General features: G+C 39.0%; 1 protein-coding gene across 1 annotated transcript in view; it reads right to left on the bottom strand.

Annotated features, from left to right (window-relative positions):
* DIDO1 (death inducer-obliterator 1) overlaps positions 1–24,018 on the bottom strand; it is a 55,376-nt gene that overhangs the window by 9,470 nt on the left and 21,888 nt on the right. The window contains exons 7-16 of the mRNA XM_037402996.1: positions 23,718–23,943; positions 9,586–10,048; positions 8,516–8,675; positions 7,690–7,806; positions 7,359–7,466; positions 6,763–6,898; positions 6,090–6,633; positions 5,064–5,217; positions 3,981–4,070; positions 3,097–3,292 (exon numbers count right to left, since the gene is read on the bottom strand). Coding sequence (XP_037258893.1) covers positions 3,097–3,292; positions 3,981–4,070; positions 5,064–5,217; positions 6,090–6,633; positions 6,763–6,898; positions 7,359–7,466; positions 7,690–7,806; positions 8,516–8,675; positions 9,586–10,048; positions 23,718–23,943 — 2,194 coding nt within the window. The remainder of the gene's footprint in view (positions 1–3,096; positions 3,293–3,980; positions 4,071–5,063; positions 5,218–6,089; positions 6,634–6,762; positions 6,899–7,358; positions 7,467–7,689; positions 7,807–8,515; positions 8,676–9,585; positions 10,049–23,717; positions 23,944–24,018) is intronic.

The raw sequence follows: 24,018 nt of genomic DNA, 5'->3' as shown, positions 1-24,018 counted from the left end.
TGGCATAGAAAATAAGGTTTTAGTGCCACGTTCTTCTACTACTGCCACTTTTCATAATGATTATCTGCCGAGATGAAAACATGTAACTCCATTCAGAGTACAGTTACAATTTGGTTCCATTTTTTGCAATTTTTAAAAGCATTCTAAACAGCATGAGAAGGTTTCATGCCTTCATACTTTAAAACCACACTTCCTACTGTAAACTACCAAAAGGCTGTATCAACATTTGTGGAATCCTTTGTTGATATATGGCTGTTTTATTCATTTAACTGTGCAAGATACTTGTTATGTTGCCAACGTTGCCACTGAATCCCTCAATAAATCACTTTCTATTGGTAATTAAGTCTGATTACACTATTTTTTACAAAGTGCTTTGAGATCTACAGATAGAAGTGCTAAATAACATTTGTGTATGTGAAACAGACAAGTAAATTCACATACAGTAAACCATCGCAAAAAGACAGTGCAGAAGAGCCCACTGATACACAAAATCTGGTAATAAATGTCTGATGAATTAAGTATAAATGTGGATAACCTTCCATTTCCCCCTGGTTTTAAATCACCCATGTCAAAGTTTTTTGCAGATCTTCTAGGTACTAGTGCAGTTCAGAAGTCCTCAGTTGTGTTCCAAATCCAGTCCATCAGAGAACAGGAGAAATTCACAATCCGTACGAGCCTGATGGAACTGGCTGATACTCCTGGAATATCTTCTAACTACAGTTTCTGGAGTGGCAGGGTTTTATTGACTCTCCCTCCTCCCCCCTCCAGTCATACTTATCAAATCATCTTCAGCTACATAAAGCATAATGCTTTTTGAGTCCTTGCTAAACTCTACTTGAAGATACACGATTAAATTTAAGGAGACAATGACCACTTTCCATAAAATATTTTTATTGATTGTGAAAGAAAGAAAAAGCGGTAAATTCCATCAGATGTCATTAAAAAGTATGGATTACATTGTGCTGTGGTTTTAATACATACAAAAAAGCAGAAAAACCGCTTACCTGATTTTTTTGCTTGCCCCCCCCATACAGAATCGGGTTTTAGAATATGAACACAACTTTGCACAACCATGAGGTAAGGGCTGCTCCAGAAGTTTCCAAGAAGTGTGAATTGATGGCAAAAGTCTGTGTCTTCTATGAAACTGTTACACCATATTGCCTCTCTTCCTTTGAAACCTTGTTGCTATTGCTATCCTTTAATCCACTTTGCCTCCAATTACGTATTTCAATTTGAAAGCCTGACTCATAAAATTTGCCTCCATGACCACCACCTGCAGATGACACCTGTATTTATACTGAGCTGGTCCCTCCAGTTTTGAAAACCTTTTGCCCGTGATACTCGGCAAAACCAGACTGACATTTGACAATCTCCAATCTAAGGTAAGAGTTTAGTCTGAAAAAGGAAAGCTGGTATTTCCACAGGAATCCAAGTAGGCAACCATTAGGTAAGTGCCTCCCTTGTGCAGGTTATTTACTAGCCCAGCAAAAGACTGCAGACATTTACAGCTGACTCAATGGCTCATCCCATTCTTCTGTTAGTGTCCAGAAAGTAGGGAATTTCTTTTGTTCTGGCTGGAAAAACCAGTCCATGAGTTAAGACTCTCTGCCTACCATCCCTGTGCCAAAAGTGTTCTATGCTTAGCGTTCTCACTTCTTGGCTACAACATGGGAATGACAGTTTTTGCCTACCTTTCAAGAATTCAGTAAAGCTAAAAGACTATGAGGTGCTGTGATTCAACAATTATAGCTATATTGCTGTAATTTAGATAGCAATTATCCCGCCTTTTTAGCTACAGCCTAAAACCAATGCCCTAGACTGTGCACTGTTCCAAGTGACAAGACAGCCTTGGTGTATGAGAAAAATCTTGCCTGAGGATGCAGAGCAAATGCCCTTTGCAATCTCATGGAGGAAGGGAGAAAGTGAGAGCATTTAACTAATGAGGTACTTTTTGACTTAACCAAATACCCATTTACAACAAATTTGTTGTTGTTGAAGCCATTAACACGTGAAAACCTGTTCCAGGCACTGTTGCTCCTGCATGTAAGCTCTGAGAATGCTTTATTGAGTTTAGTCCTAAACTTGTATTTGAATAGAGAACAGCCAGCTTCTCAGAAAGGTCAGCTCCTTGCGTGTCTGCTGTTTCATACCTACCGTGCAGTATTTCGCAAACCATTGCTATGATAATGAAGTATTACCTTCATTGCAACCTGCAGTTCTTCAGCTTCTCATTCTGTTATTTTATATAAAACCCTAGATAATTATTTGGCAACTAAGCATATGCACTTCCTCCATCCTCAGATGAGGATGACTTCAAATTTTGTAGCAGAAGGGTGTTCCATGGCTGAATTCATTCTCAGTTCTTCTGTCAGCACGTGCTATGCACAAACATGGAGCGAATTCAAGCCAAACATTACTACTGGTAATTTTATCTAAAAATAGAAGATTAAAATTTAACCTGCCTATACCAACTACTGTCTGCCACCTACTCACCCTAAGGAATGTGGATCCCTTTCCCCCACAACAAGCCAATGTTCAGAAGTCAGCAACTTGGCTAGAGTTTGCTCCAGCTAGAACAAAACATTTCAAACACCTTGTGCACCATGTTGCACGTACAGCATGAGACAATGTAGTGAAACAACTATAAATATTACCTTTGTCTTCATAGATTTCTTGACTCCTCTGTGGGCTAAGTTTCCTGCTTGATTTAAGCGACAGTGAATGGCTTGCAAGGGCCTAGGTTTTGTGGATTTATGGGTTGCTGAAGATAAGGGGAGAGGCGGGGGTGTTGGTTTTGTTTGGGTTTTTGTTTGTTTTTCCAATATAGTGGCTGTTTCACATACTTGATTTTACAGGTAAACTCATCCTCCTAATAGCATACAAGCATCTTGTTGGAAAGGCTATGTAAATTTCAGACAATTTTATCTTGAACAGAGTTGGATTTCCAGTTTTTCCCAATTTACATACTTTAAAATTGTTCTTAGATTAAAAAAAATTTAATAATGCTCCCATTAAACATTCAACAACAACTTGTGTCAGATTGATTTTTGTTTTCTGATTTTACCTAGCATTTAGCCTCCCCTGTTTTGTGCTTACCTGGTCCCTCAAAGGGCAAGAGTTTGGAAGGAATGGGGTCCTTAGTACTCAGGGGGATCAGGTAGAGATCCTTGACATGTCTGTTGTTATTAGCTACAACACCAAAACGACCACGACTGCTAAAATAGGAGTAGAGAGAGATATAGGCGACTTCTTCTTCTTCTGTTGCTGGATGGAAACGAATCAAACACAATTCCTGTAATACAAAAGCAAAGTGGAAAAATTCAACCTGCAACATACCAGCAAATAAAATGGTATAGGGCAAATTCCAGGGGTAAAAATAAATTGTATATTTATCACTCCAACTATGTTTTCAAGGCAATACTCTAGCTTTAAGGGAGTACTGTTGTTGTAATACTGAAGTTGTAATACTAAAGCAGAATTAGGTTTGTCATTTTCAGAAATACAAATTACTTTTGTATCTTACATCAAACTAAACATCTTGAAGCGCCAATTAATATGAAAGAAATAGAAAATTCTTAGTTTCATAATTATAACTGTATACTGTGCATAATTTTTTCCACTTCTGGAGTGGTTTTGATACTAAAACATTACATATATTAAATGGCCAAGTTTCTTTTCTTTAAAATTTGAACTTAAATCTTCAACGGTGAATAAACAAGATTATTTATGTTCAATCATTAAAAATGAATAAATAGTATGAATATTTAACTACTGTGCAAGAGAGATCAAGAGGATCTGCAGCTCAATAAACATGTTTATTCAATAAATCAAAATTTTCAAAGGAGCAAGTGGTGTTGGTAGTTTTCCAGGTGTGATCTATGTCAAGATTTGCTGTTTACTAATTTATACTATAGAGGAAGTCGTCATTTTATATCGGTGTATTTTTCTTCTGGGTTTTGCAAAGGATTTTAAGTGAATACCTTAGAAAGCGAAGATTTGAGTTTGCCAACATAATCCCAGACTGTCTTCGGTGAGATCCTCCCACCAATATGAATTGTGTCTGGTAAATCCTAAACAAGAAGCATTACATGGTAGTGTGAGAAAAATCAAAATAGACTAATGGTTTTAGTCTAGACTAAGTAAGACTAAACTTTCATATATACTTTTCTAATTTCAGACAGCCTACTTGTGAATTTCAAGGTGTTTAATTATGGCATGCTACCAAAAGGCTAACAGTATACCTGACACAGAAAAGGCACTCCTAGACCAGGAGAGCAAACAGATCCGTACGCCCATTACTGCCTTTGTTTTTATAGGGAAGCTGCTATTTGAAACACAGATTTTCCCCACGTTTTCAGTTTCTCAGGAAATACTGCATGCGTGACTATAAGTCACATGAGTTCTAGTGAGCTTCCTGTTGTGGAGGAGAGTGAAATTCATTTTAGCAAAAGCAGTATCAGAGAAAACCACCAACCCTACTAATAAAAGCCCTAAAACACTCATTTGTGTTTGAAACTTCCTAACAGTTACATAAAATGCATTTCAGAGAAAAAAGAAAATCCTACTTTTCTTAGTGCAAACTTTTATACTGTCTCATTATCTGAATGTACACCCTCCCATAATAATAACATCCAACTTTTTTTTTTTTTTAATTAGTTAAAAGAATGCTATTTTTCAAAAATGACCAAAGAAAATTTTGGAATAGATCACATCAGTGACCCATCTAGTTTGAGAAAAGAACATCTATACTTTAAAATACTAGCTCTAAAACTTTTCAAACAATGAGGCTGAAATAAAGCTATTAGTCTATGTCAGATCCTAACGTATGTATAAACATGTTTAAAGACATGAAAATACTTCACAAATTTGTAAGGAATTTTTTAAAGTTTTTTTTTTCTTGAGATACTTTTCCTATTACTAAAAGGATGCTGTTTACCACTGCTACATTTACACATACACATATAAATAGATATATAGATAGATATATAGTGACCCCAGCCTTCCTAGCAACAGGAATTGCAGTATAGATGTATTCCAAACACATAAAACATGTCTGTGCTAACCTCACTAAGATAGTCAAAGCACCCAGAGACAGGATATGCTTTAGTGACAAATTTGGCCACACTTTGCATGTTAATAAATCCTTTCCAAATGGTGTTGAGGCGAGACAGAAAGAGGGAAGTATCGCTGTCTTGAGGCGAGCGTGGCTCTGCAACACTGCAAAACAAAGCCAAAACAGAAAGGTTACAGAATGCAAATGAGAATGGCCCCTTTTCTTTTCTTTCCTTCCCTCCTCAACCGATCAAACACTGTCTTTAAAAAGAATAAGAGAATTTTTACTAAATGCTTTGTTAATATTTTCCATTACCCTGGTGTTAGTGAAAAAAGCAAGGAAGGAGTAAGAGAAAATGAACTGATAGCTGCAGCCAGGCAAAAAGATGCCAGAAGATATGACTCCTATAAAATTAGCTTAGTACTGTGACTGTTGTGATCCTGACTCTTGTAACAAACTAACCTGATTCATGTATTTCTCATTGAGTCAACACTACGCATCTGAAAGAGACTGTGAAGTAAAAGAATTTGCTATGAACAAAAATCTTTTTAACTGCAGTTGTATAAGGGCATACTCTGCAATATTTATTTTTACTGTTGCATACATCCAGAATATGCAGAATATGAAGAAAATCCACTTCCTTTCAAGCTGATCATTGGTTAATTTTAATTCAAAAATTCAGATGTAATCATTTTTTAATACAGGATGAAAAACTGGAAATGCCTTTAAACCATCTCTCACATATGATTGCTTTCTATATATTAACATACACGGCAGACTTCTAAGTCTGCGTAATGCCTTCAAGCTTTATTTATCTGCTGAAACACATTGTAGAATCTTTGCTGTCAACATGCACTTGATGCTCTGAAAACTGTATCAACTAGAGAAGGTAAATTAAAAATCTGAACCAGGCAACCTGAACTTTAAAGTTGAACATGCCTTTTAAAGGGGAGGGGGGCAGGGGAACGGGATATGGGACTTTGAAGACAACCACATTGAAGACCTGGTAGCTTGGCTTACTGTTAAGTATACGCACTTGATATTGGGTGAATGATGAACTGCTAAGTATCTTGGATCTGGTGAGGATGACGGTTTTGTTAGTATTGATTTGGGGACAGTCATAACTGGTTTTGAAGTCTGTTTTGTTTCCCCTGCGGAAACTTTGTCAGGCGCAGGGCCAGAACGCAGGGCTGGCATCGCAGTACCGGAGGAGCTGCTCATCGCTGTTCGAGGGTCTCTGCCAGAAACTGTTACGGTTGTGACAACTGCGCCAGCACAAGAGGCAGGAAAAGCAGAAGCCTCTTCAGATACAGAAGAATCTGTGTTGTTATGGCCCTGGGTTGTAGGAACATAAGTTCTTTCTACAGCTGATGGAGAAACCGTTTCTGCTACCGGTCCAGCTTCGATTTCCATTGCATTTTCAGAGACAGCCTCTTTGGCAGGCTCTGCTGTTGGGGTTGGTGCAGAACTTTCATACTTTGGCTGAACTTCTGGTTTGGATTTTGACTCCACCTTTTTAACAGGAGTCGCTGACTTTATCTTCTTAGGTTGTGTTTCATCTTCGGATGCTGAAATCTGACCTATAAATTTATTTCAAAAGCTTTTGATTACTATTTAACAATGAAATAATTTGGAGAAAAACAAATAAACAAACAACACTCTTCACATAACCATTCTTTTACATTGCACGCAATCATCACTGTAGATACCTGTACAGATTTTGCAGTTCAGGTCAAAAAGATGGGCTCGATGTTGACTTGTTGTATCCTTCAACATACTGCTAAAAACATCTAGAGAAGGAGCACTGTTTACATTTGGTGCAGCTCGGGCTGCCTCTTGCTGCTCCTAAAAGTGAACAAACACAACAAATATTCCAGTTGATCATTAATTTAAACCATAAAAAAAACACACTTTGGAAACTATTAATTAACTTCAGTTCTTAAAAAAAAAAAAGATTAAAGGTTTTGGTTAAAGCATATGACGTCAGACAGTAATATTTGTCCTCATTTCATTCCATGATGTTCTGAAGTAGATAGCTAGTGTTCAGAAATAAAAGATTTCTCTGTAAATTGACATCAGGGGCTGAAAAATACACAGCATTTTAGAAGCGCATGGAAACTATGCCTATCATTTGGCCGGGGCACTTCTTCAAACTAAAAGGAAAAAATGCTCATAGCATACCTGCTAGACAGTAATATCCTTACAGTTCATTGAAACAATCTGCACTGCTGATGAAAATTTGAGGCTTTAGTTACCCTTTTATCTTCCCCAATGTCTTTATGCTGAAGCAACAGCCAATACTTACATCAGAATCAGACACTGGCGGAGAATCTTCCATGTTTACAACTGGCACATGCTCCCGTTTTACAGTCGTTTTCTTGATTTCATGAGATTTGCTTCTTGACTCTATCATCTGAAAGAAACACAACCATTTTGGTCAAAAGTCCACATATTTATTTTATAATTTTAATCTGTAGTTTGTTATCATTTGGCTGGTGATAAAGTACATTGAAACTGAACATTACTAGTGTTTCATTAGGAAGAAAATGGTGTATTAACATAATATGGGTGGTAAGGGTTGGCAGACTTGCTCTTAATTTGTATCTAAAGACACAGGGGAAAATTATGTTACTTACTGTTTTAGCTGGTTTCTCCTTCCATACAGACAGTTCTTTAGATAAAAGCTCTTCTGGTTTCATTCTCACCAGTTTTGACAGTGAGATTTCCTCACGAAGAACACGATGAAAAAGTCCCTGAAAGCAGAACAGCTTTTGTTGCCATGTTGAAGAGAACCTACTCGGGTAACTAACAAGATTTTCAGTGCTTAACAGGTAAAACCTGTTCAACTTTCTTAATTCTGTATTAAAAAACCTGGCTCCTTATAAGCAAATTTGGAAAGGTGCAGAAACCAGAAAACAAAGATGAAACAGACACAAAGTATGAATTTTCCTCATTATCGTCAGTAACTGTCAATATTAACTGAACAGGAATGTCAGAAGCTGAAGTGCCTCTCTCCTGTTTCATATCTATTGTAGAAATTTTTTTTAAAAAAAGGACATTTCAAGCATTCTCTAGTGAATACTTTCACCTGTAACAGCAACTGTTTTTTTCTTTTAAAGCACAAATATGATCAAGTACATGGGCAGTATCCAACATGTACTACAGAATGTAGAGGAGGAAAAATTATTAAAGTCTGTATTTTAGTTTTAAGAAAGCCATTCTGTAAATAAGTATTTCACATCAAATGCCCAAACTCAGTAAATACATATGACCAACTAGACTTTGAACTCCTACTTGGATTAAAACAAAATTATTAAGACTTGAATAGCTTTATAGTAATCTTTTATAGTACAATTCATGTCTCTATCTCAAAACTCTTAATGTTGAGGGTAGACTTTGACGTATCATTACAAACCAAAAGTATATTTCAGTCTATATTTACTGTTTAAGGAAATGTCAAACCTGGTTTTTGGGGTCCTTGAGATTGAACATGATGCTACGGTATTTACTCTTGTATCTGTTGTCTGTAACTTGGAACAAGTTAAACATCTCCTTTTCAATATTGAGTGCTACTTTCCCTACTTCACTCTCTGTCATGACCAGATCATCACTATCATTGACTCTGTTAAAAACAAAAAAGGGTAAGCACATTTGTTAGGCATGCATCTTCAGGTAGCATTCATCAAAACTTAACTTCTCAGAGCTAACCAGGCTCCTCCTTGCTCAGTGAGGGCTCAAGACTCCTTTAAATGACACCTCAAAGGCAAAATCTATCTCAGGACCTTGAACTCGGGCAACCTCTCATTACCGTTCACAGGCTCTGGGAAATCAAGTCAGCCTTTATGACGACTCCTGCTCATGGCAGTGAAGCCAGGCGTTTCCCTGCCGTGAACAACACAGGGAGCCCAAGCGCTGGAGTTTCAGTCCTAGATTCTCCACTGTGAACAGCACTTCCATTTCAGAGGCAACGCCAGAGCGCAGTGGTCTGTCAGTCTTGATGGCTGGCATTAACTTTAATAATCGTTGTGGGAAAATCTGCTTTTTATTTGTTTGGGGTTTTTTTCTCTCTTAAGTGATACAGCTGTCCGCTGAGCAGGGGGGTTTGCTGCTGCTGTTATGCTGGGAGGGGAGGGAATCTCTACTTCAAAAAACCTTTAACCTTTGCTGTGTCTTCCGTACTATGTTCCCTACAACCTCTACATCTCCAGCACTGCCATCACCTGATTTTAAAACTTCAGAGCACCTGCATTATAAAATCTTCTATGCTGTAATTTAATTCTTCAACCGTAATTGCCTCAGTATAATTTGAATAGTGAGGTTTCCTTTTTTTTTAAAGGCTTTTTCACATGCACATTTATTTTACATCAAGATCTTAATTTTTTTTTTTTATATAAACCTGAAATGCCAATTATATTTGTAGTATAAAGTCAATCTCTTGACATCCCTTATCAAGACATAAGCAACACTCTGCAGGCTAAACATTCACTTCTAGTTGTAGCTTCCTATATAAAATAAGTGCTTTGAATTCCCACCTCTTCCATAAAATTTCTTTTAGGGATCGTCGAATATTTTGCCGAATCTGAGAGTTGGCTTGTGACTGGGCAGTGCTAGCTGACGCTTTTGCTTGACTGCTTCCAGGTGCAGTAGAAACTGAAGACAGTGAAGGCTTTTTGAGTCCTCCACCCAAACTGGAAGATGCAGCTGGTTTTTTGGAAACTGATGAGCCATGAGAAAGAGATGAATGTTTTGAAGGAACACTGCCTGATGAAGGAGCACTGCCTGATGAAGGCCAAGGTTTCTTGGGAATTACACCTTTGAAACTTCCAGGTTTAAGTGGTTGTTTAGTTAGTGATGTGTTAGAGAATGACGGGGACTTCTTCGAAGGAAGAGTTTTAGCAAGAGAAGATGTCTGTTTCTCCACTATAGATGCAACAGCTTTCTTTGATGCCAGTGCAGACTCTGCTCTATCTTCACTCCTTTTCTCTTCCCTTTGAGCTGTTAAAACAACAACAACAAATATTAAAGGCTTAACTTTATAACTTCCTATTTATGAAGACAAGGTACCAATCTGTAAAGAGAAGTCTGAAAATGACATCTGCAAACAATAACTATCAAGTAGGCAATTTAAGCTATTTACTTTTAATAGCCTTTTAAAAAAATAATTTTAAAAACCACACAGAGGTTGACATAGCTTTTTGAAGAAATATTTCTTTGATCCTTCAGAGAGTACTTTGTCTCAGAGGCAGACTAAAGAGTATAAAAGAGTTCCACTTTGGCTCGAAAGGTTGAAAATCTTATTTACAATCTACGCAAGAAAACTAAGGGGGGGCGGGAAATGTGCGTGTAGTAGAAGGCACCACCTTCAAAGATTCCCAAGTGAAATTTCATTGTTAAGCTTAAAAACACCCCACACTTTCCACACATTAAAAAAGCAAACAAACAAAACCCACAACCCACATTTTACATTTAAACAGAAAAATCCTCATAGCACCTTACAGAACCAGTTTATTAGAGGCTGACCTGATGACAGTCGATGAATTTAAAACCACATTAATATGATCTTAAGTTTAGTATTATTGAAGTTGAATAAACACTTTCACCCAGATTTTTTATTTTAAAGAGCAAAGACAAATTATAGAGCACAGAAGTTGTATAAAAATTTAAATGTATAATCTACTCTGTTGCTAGCATGAATATCATACTGATGATGTCGCCATATACTATTAGCTATTCCTATTCAGTTCCTAGCTAAATTCTAGACTGATATAATAATTAAACATTAATGTTGCTGCTCAGGCTGTGGGTACCTAATTCCTGCCATTCTCAAACTATTCCATTCACAATATTGAGCTTTTTCCACTTAAGGTTTTTCTTCTAATGTTTATAGAATAATTCATACACATCATATACAAAAAGATTTGCAAAGCATCAGTAAAGGCTCCAGTTTTCACACATGCTGAAGTGACACTTGCACAGGATTTTACAAGCAAGCATCTGTTTAAATTGCATTTCATCTGTCCACCTTTGGTACTGATGGAAATTATTCAAGTTAACAAAACAAAAAAATATCAAAACCATGCCATCGCTCCCAGCAAACAAAACATCATTTACAAGATATTAAAGTTCCAGCAGGCTAACACCAGCACATTTACCCTGACAGCTCGAACAATGGAGGGTTCAGAGGGAAACTACCAACAAACAACTCCTGAAATCCAATGTTTCAATTAGAAAAGCCAAGTTCCCCCAAACAAGCCTTTTTTCCCCCCAAATCTAAGTTAATTTTCAATCTGATGTTTTTAGCTAATGAAGGTTTGTACATTAATTAGCCCAGAAGCCTTAGTGGTAAAATGCAGGAGTCTCCTTGGCAAAGATCCAGGAATTGCACTTTCAGTAACTTCACCAAGGACCAAACGGTCCCTTCTTCACCTTATCTGCTCTAACGAGAGCAGAAATTACTAGAAAGTGTCTGAACTGTCCAACCTGTTTCAAAATGGACTCGGAAGGGACAAATCACTCCCGTGAAGTCAGGTTCAAGCTTCCAGAGGAAACATCCCTCAGATGGGGATGATCTAGACAACTTGGGGAACATCATGTGCTACTCCCTCGATCCGGGAGGGAATGGCCTCGCAGCCTCTTTCCGTACCTGCGGCTCAGGTACCCCCCGAACACCAGCACACGCTTCCAGCAGAAAGGCATCCCCAACCCTGGTTCCTTTACACAGGTTCTTGCTGCTGGCAGCTCGACCACGCATACAGAACCGGTGGTTGGGATAACTACGGCACAATGCTGCACTTGAACTGTAAGGCTAAGGACGAGGGTGTGTACTGAACTTCTGCTGGAACACACAAAGAGGCAGCCAGAAGATCCAGAAACACTATTTATCCCAATTCTTTTTCCTAAAAGTATTTCACAAGTAGGTATCTTGAGGAATTTTTCTGAGTGAGATCTATTTGAAGTGTAAAATGAAAAAAGCTGCCATAATACATTATAACATTCCAAAGGATGTGAAGGCTTTGCTATAAAGTAGATTGAAGCTATTACTCTCACACTGTTGCCGTCGTTTCCCTTAGAGACCGGTTTCTGTTACTGTCAGAGGCCGAGCTAGGGAGACCTTCTGTGTGACCCACCACATCTCCCCTTATGTCCCCCCTCTCCCCTACCACCCCAACACCATTCCAGTTGTCATGAGGGCTTTGGCAATCCCAGGAGGGAGGAGGGGGACCAGGAACTGTTGCTGGTGGGGTTTTGTTGGGTCAAATTTGGCACCCAGAACTTAAGTAGTAAAAAGCCAACCTATTTTGGGTTGAACAGAGAGAAGTGAATATCCGAAGCGTGCGCACTGGTAACACCGCAGGAATTGCCCCATTCTCCTTTTCTGGGTTTATTGTATCTTCCGCACACAATTGTACCTTTTCAGGCAGGCAGGACAGAAGCACGTTTCTGTGACTCCTCACGGAAAGGCAGGACAGCACCGCTCAGGTTTCAAAATGATGACAGCAAAATTTCAGTCCTCAGTGCTAACACATTCAGTTTTTTTCAGTTTACAGCAGAAGTACAAAATGCGAAATTCTAAATCTGTATTTAATCCTCTGTATGCTGTCTTTTTAATGATTAGTTCAAATTAGTTAACGAGATCTACATTGATAGAACTAAAAATAGCACAACCAACATGTTTTGTGTCAATCAGGCGTCGTATGTATGAGAAGTATTTCCACACCACAAACCTTTCTATGTTACAAACAGGTGTATCATAGTAAGAATATGTACTTGTAAAATAAATAAAGGGCCTAGTACAAAGGCAGACTGAAGTACCCAGGGCTGAAAGGCAGCAGAATCAGTAATAATCCAAGAAGAAAGATGCAGAAGCATCCTTTATTCTGCAAGTTGACATTATGACTATTTAGAAAGGTTTCTAAAGGCAGGCATGAATTCTGTGCTTCTTTAGCCAAAAGAAAATGTGCTGGGATTTCATAAGCTTCATTAAAGTTTTAACAGTTTCAAACGACAGTACCACTTTATACCAATTCCAACTGTCTACACAGCACTACTTGTTGATTAAAGAAATTGATGGTACAGATTTTGTACGTACTAATTCTGTCACGTGTAGGTCATTTGGTGCTTCAGAACATCTACCAACTACTTTTTCAAATTTATAGCACACATCACTCTAGTTGAAGGACACTGTCAAATCATGAGCACATTTTGACAAAAAATCAAGACTACTTAAATCCTACACATGCAAATAACCTGTGATGGCTGTAGATGAACCTAGCCTAAAAAAACCCGAACCCTCATCCCATTCTGACTGAGAAACCAGAATTTTTGTCCTACCAAGTTTTGGGCTGTAGGGACAAGATTCATGTGCTGGCACATAGTTCAGCTGTACCAACTCACTGTGTCATTACATGGCTCTTGGATCCAACGCACAGCAGCGCCCAGCTGAGGGCAAGGAAGGAGCCAGACCGCCTCTTCGGGTGGCAGCTCGCTCTTCTGCTGACTCAGCCCCACATGTGCACACCCCAAGGCTTACACTGTCTTCTGATAGGTGTGAAACCACAGCAAGTGTATGTTTGGAGGAGTTAACAGAAATCGGTACTCTTTTCAGAGAGCAGGATGCCAGCCTATGTGGAATTTAACTTCTGAACAGATGACACAGTTGCTCAGCAAATTTATGGGGCATCAAATGGAAGAGATATTCTCTCAGACCACGAGTTTCAAATTCCTTGGCCTTCCAGTCCACGAACAACTCGAAGAGAAGACGCAGTCAATGCCTACTATACATACTGGCCACTATTTTCTACTGTGATGTTTCCAGTCCTTTTCATCAGTAGCTCCAGTGTACCTACAATAAATGCTCTTAAATGAATTAAGAATAAAAAGGATAGAGATGACTACTGAACATTAGCCTATCCAGCCTAACAATAAATACCAGGGAGTTTCACCACAGAGGATTAGCGCCAGAGTAAGGCATTTAGCGGCTCTTCTGTTTGGCACTTTTGAACACACGGGTGTACCTCTTTGGCTTAGATGTTAGAAATGCTATGTAAACCAAAATTTCCTATTTTCCCCATTTTGTCCTGTGAGCCACTTATTAGAACAGCAACAGGATCCTTATCGACTGAAGAGAGGCATGGGCTAAAAAGACTGTGAGGTTCCAACAGAGCTAATGAGTCGGCTCCTTTCCAGAGTGAAACCAAATGAATCCTCTCGGACAGAAAAAAACCGCATTCCTTGCAAGGCTTAAGAAATAGCCATTACTATGGTATGTTCCCCACAGACAACTACAATCTCTCCCACTAGATGTCAACAGACACAGCAGCCCTCCCCCAAGGAAATTCCCGGTGAAGTTAAGCCAAACATTACAACACGCAGCTAAGAAGGAAACTTCTGTAAGCAGTGGAGGACACAACTGCCACGTTATCTACTGTGTCACAGATGAGCCTGCTGGAAGCCCCATGGTGACATACACTTCGTTTTTGTACCTCTCAACATTGGTATTTCAGCATTATAAAGTGGTTGTTGCAGCCCAATTTAAGAACGTTTCCCAGAGTATAGTGCCGCTTAATTTTGCGTGAAGGATCTGTGGGATGCACACATATCCCAGGAGCTCACTTACACCAGGAGGTTGTTTTTTACACCACCAGCACAGAAACGATCTGAAGGAAACACCGCTCCTCCTCCGATCTCTGAAAAATATTTCTGTATCGTGTTCCAAGCCTATTCTGGTTCTTCACCCTTTCCCTCTCCACCCAATCCTTCTTTGGAACAGTAGCTTTAGAAAGCCACTTCAAAAATACACCACCACCACCCCTAGTTTCTATTTATATTATCTCATTTGTGGTGGGTTAGTTTGCTGGAGACACCGTCTAGTTTTTCCAATTTTTAACTACCTCAAGAAACATACTGTTACTTTTCTTTGTATAGTTTTTAAATTATTCAAACTACAGTTCTTTAAAAGAACTTTACATTTCTTGCTCTGGTTGATGCTAAGAAGTTTTAAATGATGCGTAAACTGTAGGCAGTTATGCTTGAAGAATCTGTTTCACAAGAAGTCTGTAAGCCTCGGAATTTTCTTGTAAAAATCTTAAGCATCACAGCTACTACTGCACAACACTAAAAAGCCTTTTGTGAAAAATGCCTTGCAGCCATACAAGCTGATCGTTACAGTACTAATTATGGGAAGTTTCCTTACAGAATTAAAAATTTGGCATAAGGCTGTTCACACACCAGAACTATTGCCTCTGGTGTCTAATATTGTCTCGACATTTCCCTGTGTTCCCCTCCATCTACGCTAATCTACCTTTCCCCCCCCCAGGATAAAATTCCTCAAGACTGTGCGTGGGGAACACAGGCTGATGGCTGCGTCGTCTTGTCCGGCGTGCACAGAACTTTGCACAGACCTTTGCACAGCGGGAGCACTGGCCGAAGGGAGCAGGGCGTCAGCAACCCAACACTTCAGAAGACACTGCCTTGCACATCGCCAGCCTTCACAAGCCCACAGCACCCAGGCTGCTGAAGCATGTGTGGGATCTACTGCTATTTTCATGCTCCTCGGTCATTAAAATAAGGAGGGGGGGGGGGGGGACACGACAAAACAAAAAAAACCCAAAACAAAAAAACCCCACCACAACTAACTTTCAGACTTGCACACAGCATGTACGTTTGTGTGGCAGCAACAGTAAGACAGCTGGTAGTTAACATTTTCTGTTAAAAAAAAAATTATCTGTACAATTCCACAATATGAATGATAAAAGCTATAAAACAAGAGTACAGTTACTTCTGATCCACCTTTTAAAGTGGCTTGTTCATTACACTTAAAAAGGATTTTTAGGTGCTTAAAAAAACCAAACAATTTTTCAAATTAAAGGGGAGAAAATTTACACCAGTGCAGCTTTGGAGCAGTTAAAAAGCAAAAATGCCTGTTAGAAGGTATTCTCCCATGGATTGTGTAAAGACTGGCCAGAGCTGAGTAATTTGTGTTTTGAGAAGAGCTTATCTCTAAAGATAGGCAACAGCACTGGCCTTTACAATAGCTTAAACATCTGACAGGAATGCAGGTGTGAAAACCCCAGCCAGAAGCAATAATCTGGTTAGGAATTCGCATAAAACCCCAGCCAGCATTTCGAGTGTCACTCAAACTGGCCTGTGAAATTGCAGTGATGTTTCTGTACGGTCCCGCAGCTCCTTCTTGCTCAGATGCAGGTAGCTGCACTACCCCTGTCCCTACGCGGTTGTTCCAGCGTGTGCAGCTGTCCAGCCCGACCACCACGAGGCCAGGGCAGCCCGTTTTGGCACGTATCACAGTAGGACAGGACAGGCTCTTGACTCAGAGAAGATGAAGTATCTCCCCCCCTTTTGCTAATATCTCCATATTGAAGAACTGCATTTTTCCCTTTATAAAACTGTTGAAACAGAGGATGAGCAGGATTTCTCAAATTTAAAACTGGTGTTGTTCCAACAGCTTCTTCCCTTTGCCACTCAGCCTCACTGTCCTAAATGGACTTGTCTGGTGCAGCTGCGGGATGACCCCCTTCTGCATGACTTGTGATAGAAATAATCTTCACAGAGCAGCATTTAAACTAACCCTTCCACCCTAATGCAGTGGCAGATACTGAACTTTCGTCCACGGGTTCTTCCGAAGTGAAACCTTTCGATGCATTACCTAACTGGAACACCTGAACAGAACACACGGGTGAGCTGGTGCTTTAGATGTCAGTTATAAAGCACTCTACAACGGGACGTTACTTACCAGTCGGGAGGCCTTCCTCAAGAGCAGCCTTGGCAGCGCGCTGCTGGGATGCATGCCTGACCATCTGAGAGCATCAGGACCTCGCGGAGGAGCCAGTCCCGTTCGGTGCCCCTGAAGCCCCCTCTGGTGGCACTCAGCGCTCAGTGCCCAAGGCTGGCAAGGTGAGGCGAGGTGTGCTTTGTAACCGCTTCGCCTCCGGGGCCGTTCCTTTCCTGAAACCTGCTTTTGCTAGATTTTTTGGCATTTCCCTCAAAGATAGCTTAGCATTAGTTCTGAATAAGTCAAAAGTGTTGAACTATTCTTACATAGCTTTCAGTGTTAGTTTTCACTGATAACTGCCTACGGAACGACATGTCTGCTCCCAAGACCAAAGCAACTTTATTTTCAGACACTAGTGTGGCAGAGGTGTGTCTCCTGCCGTTTTTCTTCAAAAGCCTCGATCAGTTCTAAACTGCACTGCAATGAGAAGCTCTTAATTAAGCCACCTGTGTGCCAAGCCTTTACACAGACACACAAAGAAAGTAAACCTGTCCTTAAATCAGTTTAGGAAACTCCGAGACAAGGGCCTTTTCTGTAGTGGTGGTTTGTTCCCATCCAAGCCAACCCCGTAGCTATGCTCACGCAAATCCGTATCTTACACACACAAAGCTTTGTTTTCATCTACATGAAATTATAGTGATTTATCTGGTCTACGTTAGACGACTGCATCTTCAGAACTACACCACTCCTGAATGACAGAGAGGCACTATCTGCTGCACAAAAAAGGGCTCCTGATTTTCCAGAGCATTCACGGATTGGTACCATCGCTCCTTGCAGGGATAGGCCATCTTCAGGTTCCAAGTTCAGTACAGATCAGACACAGCGAGTCAGCAGCAGCAACACTTGACTCCAAAGTGCAAGCGATCACCTCGAAAAAACCCTTTTATTTGGGGACTAGCAGAGAAAGATCTTTTTCACTGGCTACACCGTCAAGTGAGCTAGTTCAAAGAACTACAGTAATATTAGTAAAAGAAAGCAAAACAGCAATAGAGGGTGGTGAGTTTTTTTAATCAAACTTTCATCACTTTCAGCGTTGATGACAAGAGATAAACCACCCTAATATTCATAGTGTGTCCATAAGTTGTACCAGTTTCCTGCCCCCCCAAATCTTCCCCTCAGCAATGGTTCCTTAAACTGAAGCCAAGCACCCATTACGGCAAGAGTGCTGGCTTTCTGTTGTCCAAGCGCCTTGAGGGTTCTAGGTGCTTGAAAGGCAAAATAGGAAACATGCCAGCAGCAGGGACCAGCCTTCCTAACTTAAGAGACATGGCAAAAATCTTCATGTGGCTGAGAGCCACAGGAGAGATGTAACATACCTTGTAAAGCAGAGAAGGGGAGCTCCAGTAGTTCACAGGCAGGAGGTGATAACTGCTCCCCAAGGATCCCACTGCTGCTTTTAATGGCTGGGTCCCAGAGGATGTTGGCTTCAGCAGCCACTACTGGTCTGCCTCGCTCCACAGCCAGGGTTCAGATCCTGTGCCAGCCCCTGTGCCAGCACAGCCCCTGCCATCCTCATGATGCAAGTTCAGCACCAGAACTGTGTTACACCAGCCGCTCCTGTACTACAACCTTTCCAAACCCAGAAGATTCCACCATGAATTTCTCAGTTCTGGCAGACTCATCCTAAGTATTCTGATCATTATTTGGTCTGTCAGCAGCCTTTCTTTCTGAAAATTCCTCTAGTTACAAAGGGTTACGGCTAGACCTACATACACAGCAGCCACGTGTCCCATATGGCCAGTAACATAAAATAATTCCTTTTATTCCCCTGGTGCTACTCAATATTTACTACCTCTTAGTATGACTCTATGTTGCAGAATTAGCATTAAGCAAAGACACCTTAACTTGCAAGGAGTTAATTCAGATGCCAGAAGTAGTTTAGCTACAATAGTACAGAACTTTGGCACAGGCTACTTTTTCCTGTGGGGAAGCACTCACACCAAATCAAAGCCATCAATTTTAACTACAGTCAGTCCTTGCAGACAACATACGACTTTAGAACAGCTCCTCAATTTAAGTAAAATATTTTTTGATAGTTAAGCTAAACCAACAGCAGTATATCCACATACACTGCACTACACTGGTACAATCTTGCCCAAAGAGAAGCATTAAACTGGTACCAATTTGTGTGCAGACAAGGCTTTACTTTTTTTTTCCTGCAACGGTACTTAGAGCTTCTTACATCACTTTTACCTCCTGAGTCATAAAACTCCTCTGTCTTTGAGTGTACTACGTTTTCCCCCTGCTCTCTTTATAGTGGTGTATTTTCTCTTTCCTGCCTTCATACTGTTACTATGGAAAGAAAAATGACACAAGAAAAAAAACATAAATTATGTATGCTATAATCCTAGCATTTTGGTATGCCTATCACGTTTTCTGATTATGAGCTCCCAGTATCACTGTATTCCCTTTACAAAGTCTCCATATTTATTTAGAGGTGTACAGGAACAACGCAGTCCAAGTGCCCTTTGTACCTGAGATCTTTAACTGTATAAGCAAACACCATTCACTCCAAAGTTCAGCTGCAGAAGAAACGAAGAAAGCTGAAAAGGGCTAATACAAGGAAATTGCATCACCAGAGCCAGGGCTCCTCAAACCTGGTCTCCCGCTTCCAGGAGGTGGCAGCCTTGTCCTCCTGTAATTCATTAACGACTTTATGAGAGACTATTACCAAATACGGTATTACAATAGATGTGCTATTTATCTGTCTGCAGTTAATTAAACGAAAGATTAGCAACTTAGTGTGACAGAGAAGTGCTTTTTACTCAGGAAGTTCCACCATAAGAACAATAATAAGAAACACATTTAATGTTTATTTTTTTAATCTAATAAACCCTTCACTCTCCTGTGCACTTAGTTACTTTTATCAATAAATGCAGTTAAAGCTACTTAAAACATCTTAGCACGTGAGTAACTTATCTTTTTAGGCTTAAAAGAAATACATGAACAGATAAGTCAGCTGAATTTCAAAACAAAGATCTGAGGCACTGGTAAGTACTTAGCACACTTATGACTGAGCAGTTTAAAGTTTGGGGTTCTACAAATGCCTATTTTTCTTCCCCTCCTTTTGGATTAATTTTCTATTTTAAAAGTGCCAGTACATTTTCTGCTGATTTCTATTTGGCAATTAACAACAAATATATAGAAAAAAACCTCTTCCAAGTGCTGCCCTATCAAACAGAAAACCTGAGTTCAGGGTGCTTCAGACAAACACTGATACTGCTGATAAACATCTGCATCAGCAAACGTCATGTTTGAAGTGTTCCTTTACCCCCTTCTTACAGGGCAGTGCTGAATATAAGGAGACAAATGCAATACATGGTATTAATTAATGTAAAACTAAGTAGAAAAGCTCTCAGCAGAGTCAAATAAGCAGTGGACGCAAACTGCTTTTGTGGCTCCTTTTGGAAAAAAACATGTTTACATTATGTTGTTTAAAGTTTGTCCTTCTCCAGTATAACTAAAAATAATGCTTCCCATTACTAAATGTATGGTAGTCTGCTCACAGAACTGAAACATTTCAGAAATCGTTTTGGGTGGTGCTTCCCCCACAAACCTTAAGATCATCTTACTAAATAAACGAGAGTCTGTTTTGCTTTTGTTATTAGTTTTACACCTCCTTTGATATGACCTAAATATCGATAATTAACACTAGCTCACCTGATAAATTCAGGATTTCTATCACAACTTGAATCTCTAAACAACAATGTTGCTAAATCTCAACAGTCCATACACTTGCACCAATTTGGAAGCTAGGATGACTTTTCATATTCAATGTAAAAGCTGAACACTGCTTATGAAATTATTACCTATTTTCCTAACGAAATTAAAAGCAACACTTCTGAAAGGGAATATGACGCATATCTATTTCCTCGTACATGTGCAGTTCAAATACTGCCTGCAACTTTAAAAGTACTTGTACTTCACATTCACTTAAAGCAAGTTCAAGGTATTTCCCACTCTAGTTATTAAACTAATAAATAATATTATTTTCACTGGGAACATCAAGATGTTAGATGGTGTTATTAACCAGGCACCAGATTTTGGTGTACAGTCACTTCCAAGTACACCACTAACTCATCCAAAAAAAAAGCTACAGAAAAATTGGGACTGGAGAGACCAAAACTAATGGGAAAACAGGAAAAGAAATCACTGCTCTCTGTTTAACTACATACTACTAGCCCCAAATACCCTTTTAAAAAAAAACCTAGCAGAACATGTTGGGAGGAGAAAAGAGGGCTTGGTGGCAGGGTTTAGATGCAAATATACTATATGCCTCTATCACTCAGTACATCTGTAAAAGCGGCTTGATTTTCTTCTTGCTACTACTTGATAAAACTACTGTCATATGTAATGACAACAAAATTCTGTATCTGACAAGTAGAGAGTCAAAACGCATAAAGTAAATCCACATCTGAAATATGGTGGTAAACTGACTGATGGAAGAAGTATTACAGAGAGTAATTCTGCTAATCACATTAAGTTTCCTTAATTCCTAATGAGCGTCCTCGGGCACTGAAGTCAAATACGAAGTTTTGCAGAACACAGCTTGAAGCTCTGGGAGAATACAGGCTGTATTTTGAAATACTGTATAGGGAAGAATCCCACCTTTAGCCTCCTCTAGGTGACCTTAAGAGTCCCAATGTTAGACACCTGGATGTCTAAACTAATCAGCTTAAACTTCTTTCATAATCATTGTTCAGAAATACACATTTCTAAACAGTGAGTCACTTTGTTCTAGAGACTAGCGTCTAAAACACGTTGTATGTTTTGTCCACTGAAGGTGTTTTCTTGACAAGACTAGCTCAGACTTCAAGAGTTCTAGCTTTTAGATTAGGCTGAAGTGAGATGACTCGTGAATTTCCATAATGCTGTCACTTCTGTTTTGAACAGCGTATAAAAAGATTTGTTAAATCAATAAAAACTTGTAGAATACTTTTAGAAGATGATGCAACAGCAGCTTCTCAGGAAGATTACAGATCAAACCATCCATCAAAAAAGCAGGACAAACTTTTTCACAAATACACAATTTACCTGGGCATTTAGTAACAGCAGAGTCCCCACATACTAGTACAACTTACCTGAGTAACAGCAATCTGAAGTTCTTCCTTGCATTTGATATGAGACTTCTTCATCACATAAACTAGGCTGTTTTCTATACGTTACTGAAGTCTGGTATATACACATAATTTTAAACCAATGTAACAGTTTAGCTGCTACAGGAATTCAATTTTCTACTGAACTGGTTAAATCTGTATAACCTACAGTGTGGTAAAACTTAAAAAGCAACCACTCTCAAAAAACCCTAAACTTGCTGCCTCAAAACCTGCATTCCTGTCTCCTAGAAAAAAAACCTATAGCAATAAGGACATTTTAAGTGATATGGTTATATGGACACTCGCAATTATATTGAGACACAAAGTGTCATGAAATTTGAGATGTAAAATAAGCCCTTACAGTTTCATTTACATCTTTCTCATTTAATTTTAGTCATGTTTAAAACATTACTGTTTCTGTACTATTTCTGACAAAAAAAGCTAGTTTCTTTAAAGCGAGCTTTAAAAAATGCAAGCAGATCAAAATATGTATCTTAGAAGAGTTCACTATAAAAAAGGCACAGTGCCCAAGTAACAAAATATGCAACGAAAATATCCATGAAAAATTTGTAACCATTTAAACATCTGATGTGGCTAAATACAATTAAAACACATCTAGTAAGTCTACTATGTGCTGTAATAATAAACAGCAATTTAGGGTAGTTGGTGGTCCCTCTGTTTAAAAATTACATCAAAAAAATATCTCATCTTAAAGATAATTTATAAACTTACAGTTACTTTACGTATAATGTGTTTAATAACTAGGTTTATTTCTGAAAATAAGATGTAAATTGGCTAAAGTGTCATTAAGAAAGCTGTGAGAACTGAATTTCTGAATTCATTAATCTTCAAGTGAGCAAACATTAGACACCAGGTCATGTGTTTTGTAAGCGTGAGTTGAAAGATTTCATCTGAAGTTCCACCGCTGCATTATAAAAATACTTAGTTGGAGTCAATCAAAAAAACATCATTAACAGAAAGACTTGTTCAGGCTACAAAGCAGTATTTACTTACCTTTATATGAGTTACAGGGATGCTATTCAAAACCTGCAAAAATATGCAAGGCAATATCTCTGCCTAATATCCACTTAAGACGTGTTCTTGTGCGTGTGGAAAATGTGTGAAGTATGAACATAGAAATAGAAAGGAGGGAAAAAAAATGCTGCCTCCCCCCAAACTTAAGAAGAATGGTCCTTAAATTATTTCATGTAAGGAAGAAAAGCAGCAGGAATAACTTGGATATACTTGACAGTTAAAAGCTGTTTGCAGAGGTGTAAAGTATCGTTGGATACCACGTTGAAGGTTTCATTCTCGGCACTAGCACTGAAAATGCAAGACCTGAGAGACAGGTGCCAAATCTAAATTACAAAAATACAATTCAAATTAGTACAGTCAATTTCTGCTTCACAGTGCACCCTTTGCAACCTTTTTGTAAAATTTAACAAGTCTATCAATACTTACCTTTTCTAGATTAGAAATAGTTATTGTCTTTATGGGAAAAACTTAAAGCTTAATCATGTAGTTTTCATCCTGAAATCAGCTGGGTAGATTGATAGGCTCTTATACAACTGCCATATGATACAAATGAAACTTCTAATAGCATCTCCCACGTGTGTATCTCTGTGTGTGAATCTTTGAAGGTGGAGAAAAGTAGTTTGGTGCCGTATTAAGAAAAAACACCCCCAAATCCTAAGCCCCCTAGTCTTGCAGAGCCAAGAATGGATGGGTATTCAAAGAAAATGTAAATGATTATTCAGGAATATCCCTATGCGATACATACATTTGAACAACAGTGAAGATGAAATGGCAGCAGTCCTTTCAGGCTTTACAGCATTGTAATTATGATCGCTTGCCCAGGATGGTGTGCTGTTTTCTGCTGCTGGCTCTTTAGCAATAGGTTGAGTGTTTGCCTCAGTCTTGGCAGTTGTCAGAACAGTCTTCTTCATATTCACCTCTCTTTTCTCAGGAAATTGTCTCTTTTGGTTTGAAAGAGGTTTAATACCTGCCTGTATGATTAAAAGATGCTTAATTACTAATAATCATCAAGTATATTTTACAATCAGAGATATAGTTACATACAT

This window comes from Falco rusticolus, chromosome 10 (assembly GCF_015220075.1).
Source record: "Falco rusticolus isolate bFalRus1 chromosome 10, bFalRus1.pri, whole genome shotgun sequence".
Classification (NCBI taxonomy): domain Eukaryota; kingdom Metazoa; phylum Chordata; class Aves; order Falconiformes; family Falconidae; genus Falco; species Falco rusticolus.
Note: the sequence above shows the minus strand (reverse complement) of the source record. Positions and strands in the feature narration are given on the sequence as shown.